General features: G+C 40.2%; 1 protein-coding gene across 1 annotated transcript in view; it reads right to left on the bottom strand.

Annotated features, from left to right (window-relative positions):
- KIN (Kin17 DNA and RNA binding protein) overlaps window positions 1-3,834 on the bottom strand; it is a 27,227-nt gene that overhangs the window by 8,462 nt on the left and 14,931 nt on the right. The window contains exon 8 of the mRNA XM_037735280.1: window positions 2,074-2,124. Coding sequence (XP_037591208.1) covers window positions 2,074-2,124 — 51 coding nt within the window. The remainder of the gene's footprint in view (window positions 1-2,073; window positions 2,125-3,834) is intronic.

The raw sequence follows: 3,834 nt of genomic DNA, 5'->3' as shown, positions 1-3,834 counted from the left end.
AAAAAAAAAAAATATATATATATATATATATATATATGCACAAAATGTCTGATTTCTACATTGAAGATTTCTGGAAATCTAGGACTGTTATCTGAATATATCAACTCCAGTACTTGGTGTCTTTCATAGATAGTTTCTTTCTCTCCATTCCAGGAAGTGAAAAAGCACTGAGGTGTTCACTGCTGATCAAAACTCAGACTGCAAGAAACTCACTGGAAACTGCAAGGCACTGAGCCTTGGAGCTTATGCAGGAGAGTTGGCACAACGTCTCTTTCACGTTAGGTTGCTTTGAATTTTGATACAAATGAAATTCCTCCATATTAGTTATAGCTAAAGGTATTGTTCTTCTAAGCATCTAATTCTCGAATGGGAGGGAAATCTGGGCTTATTTCATATTAATGAATTTGAAGTCTGCTTCTTTATCATTGTTTTCCTGATTTGGATTAGCTGTCTAAAAGCTAATAATGAAAATTAAATTGCCTAACAATGCAATATTCACTGCAGTGATTCTATATTTGCTACTTCAAGTGAATATATCAAAGAGATGGTCACAAATCCTTCATAAAGCCATGCTTAAAATCATATTAACAAAACTTTAGTAAGGACTTTGGGGAGAGGGTATTTAATAGTAGAAAGATATGTTTAAGGAAAACGTGAATGATCTTATTCTGAAGTCTCTCTTTTAAGACTTTCTAAATGAAGCCAATTAATGCCAAAACAACTTCTCCAATCTAGCCATACTATTTTCTGGGCTAATTTCTCAAAGGCTCTCATGGGTTCATACTCTAGTAATTGGAAGATAATTCATTACATCACTGTACTTACTGGCCCTTGCTCACAGTAGATCTGCTAAAAATATTTTCTTTCTGAGTTTAAAAATTAGGCACAGTGGCTTACGCCCATAATCCTCACACCTTGGGAAGCTGAGGAGGAGGATCACTGACCAGCCTGGGCAACACAGTGAAACCTCGTCTGTACAGAAAACACAAAAATTAGCAGGGCATTAGTGGTGCATGCTTGTAGCCCTAGCTACTCTGGAAGCTGCGGTGGGAGGATCACTTGAGGCCAGGAGTTTGAGACCAGCCTGGTCAATAAAACAAGTCCTTGTCTCTATTTTTTTTTTTTTTTTTTTCTTGAGACGGAGTTTCACTCTTGTTACCCAGGCTGGAGTGCAATGGCGTGATCTCGGCTCACCGCAACCTCTGCCTCCTGGGTTCAGGCAATTCTCCTGTCTCAGCCTCCTTAGTAGCTGGGATTACAGGCACGTGCCACCATGCCCAGCTAATTTTTTGTATTTTTTTAGTAGAGACGGGGTTTCACCATGTTGACCAGGATGGTCTCGATCTCTTGACCTCGTGATCCACCCGCCTCGGCCTCCCAAAGTGCTGGGATTACAGGCTTGAGCCACCGCGCCCGGCCCCCGTCTCTATTTAAAAACAAAAAAAAGAATAAGACACTCTGAAAGTTTTATGAAAATGTCATGTCTCAATAAGTCTAAAATCAAGCATTAATACGTAATAATATTTAAAAGATTGTTTTAAAAATAGTTTTTAAAACATTTTTAAATGTTTAAAAACTAAATTATTATTTTAAAATGATAAGCAATAATAAAGCAATAAAATGTAAAGCTCCCTTGAGTTGGTAAAATTAAAACCTGCTTTTCTCTACGATGCACATATTAATAAATGGACATTCTAGTTCCAGTAAGTTGTAAATTGAAAACCAACACTTGAGCATTTACAGTTCTACTTTTTGATGTCATTTCTGAAAACACAACCTTTTGTCCTATAGCAAAAATTGAAAATTCCAGGCTTAAATTCAAGATGTCCATAAACAAATTGAGCACTAAACTTAAGGGATGTTATTGGTCTATAAACATGAAGTAACCTCCAATAGGGATGCAACCAGTGATTAAAGATCTAACAGGAAGAAAAGTCATTGTAAGTTATAATTCATATTCTATTGGTATAGATTGCACATGTTTGAAAAGTTTAGTTACTTATACAAAATGTTACTTAAATCATTCACTCAAATATACGTTTAGAACTTGAGAAACTTCAACTCAATACTCACAGGCTGTAGCCAGTAGTCTGTTCGGGCAGTTCTTTTCTTTTCCTCTTCAATCTGTAGAATACATAAGAATGTCTTAAAATCCTCATTTGATTTCAAAGTACTATTCTATTTAGCAAAATAACACCGTAAAACTGTGAAGTCTTCTACTTCACAGAAGACCAGTGACATAACTTGCAAGCTCTGATAAATACAAATAAACATTATTTGTCATGAGTTTTTGATTTAAAAACAAACTTGCATTTTTAAAAGTATGTGATAAAGCAAGTCAAGTGACCTAGTAAGCAAACAGAAACAACCCCTATTCGGCTACATGACCAGCCAGTACCTGCCTCGCCCACTGTCTCCCATGTGACCATCGGGAGCTGGAAAAGAGCGCATGTTTTCATGCAGTGAAATCTTAACACATGGATCCATGTAGCACAGCATGGTTAAGTACAGCCTGGTAGCAAACAGGGCGTTCCCTGTTTGAAAATGACAGTAAAGCTCATGAATGAAAGGGAAGAAAAACACCAAGAGATAAATAAATGAGAGTGACAGAAAGAAAAGAACGCTGTCTGGCTGTTACGGCAAAAACATCTTTTTGTTTCTCAACTGCTTGCTGTTAACTCTAAGTACCAATTTTCAGTGGGATCCAACAATGTAATAATCCCTCAGCTGACTCGAAACCTTGTTTTAGGCTGGGCATGGTGGCTCAGGCCTGTAATCCCAGCACTTTGGGAGGCAGAGGTTGGTGGATGACTTGAAGTCAGGAATTTGAGACCACACGGTGAAACCCCATCTCTTCTAAAAATACAAAACTTAGCCGGGTGTGGTAGCACACGCCTGTATTCCCAGCTACTTGGGAGGCTGAGGCAGGAGAATTGCTTGAACCCGTGAGGCGGAGGTTGCAGTGAGCCAAGGCCACATTACTGCACTCCAGCCTAGGCGACAGAGGCACACTTCAAATCAAAAAAAAAAAAAAAAAAAAAAAACCCTTATTTTAAATCCTTCAACTTTTCAACAAACAACGTTCTAAATTTAGTATGCATTATCGTCAAAGAAGATCAATTTGGCTTTCCATTTTACTCTGAATAAAATTAAATTTAAAACATCCCTGCCACTGCATGTAAGACCTCTGTGGTGTAGGCCCTCCTGGCTCTCTAACTTCAGACGCTGCCCTGTGCTTGCTGCACTGTAGCCCCCTGGGCCTTCCCTTCAGATGCCTGATGGTCCCTGAGTAGGCACAGTTCACAGGATCTCTCCCCACTCCCTACCTTCAGTCCTCCTTGGCACTCAGCATTTTGTGATCATTTACTGGTTCACTGCTGAACAGCTCTGTCATTAGCGTGAAAGCTCCGTGACTAACAAGGACTGCCTTTCTTTTTACATAATGCGCAGCACACAACAGTGACTCCGTTTCACAGTATATTCATGTTATATGATACTTTCAGGTTTTTAGACTGCCCTGCATGGTGTGAGGAGTGGGAACAGAGAAGACTGAACAGCCAGCTGGGTGTGGCGGCTCACACCTGTAATCCCAGCACTTTGGGAGGCCGAGGGAGGTGGATCACCTGAGGCCAGGAGTTCAAGATCAGCCTAGCCAGCATAATAAAATCACATCAGCCGGGCGTGGTGGCTCAAGCCTGTAATCCCAGCACTTTGGGAGGCCGAGGCGGGTGGATCACAAGGTCAAGAGATCGAGACCATCCTGGTCAACATGGTGAAACCCCGTCTCTACTAAAGCTACAAAAAATTAGCTGGGCATGGTGGTGCGTGCCTGTA

This window comes from Cebus imitator, unplaced genomic scaffold (genome assembly GCF_001604975.1).
Source record: "Cebus imitator isolate Cc_AM_T3 unplaced genomic scaffold, Cebus_imitator-1.0 Scaffold20, whole genome shotgun sequence".
NCBI lineage: Eukaryota > Metazoa > Chordata > Mammalia > Primates > Cebidae > Cebus > Cebus imitator.
The sequence above is the reverse complement of the archived record's forward strand: the minus strand, read 5'-3'. Positions and strand labels throughout refer to the sequence as shown.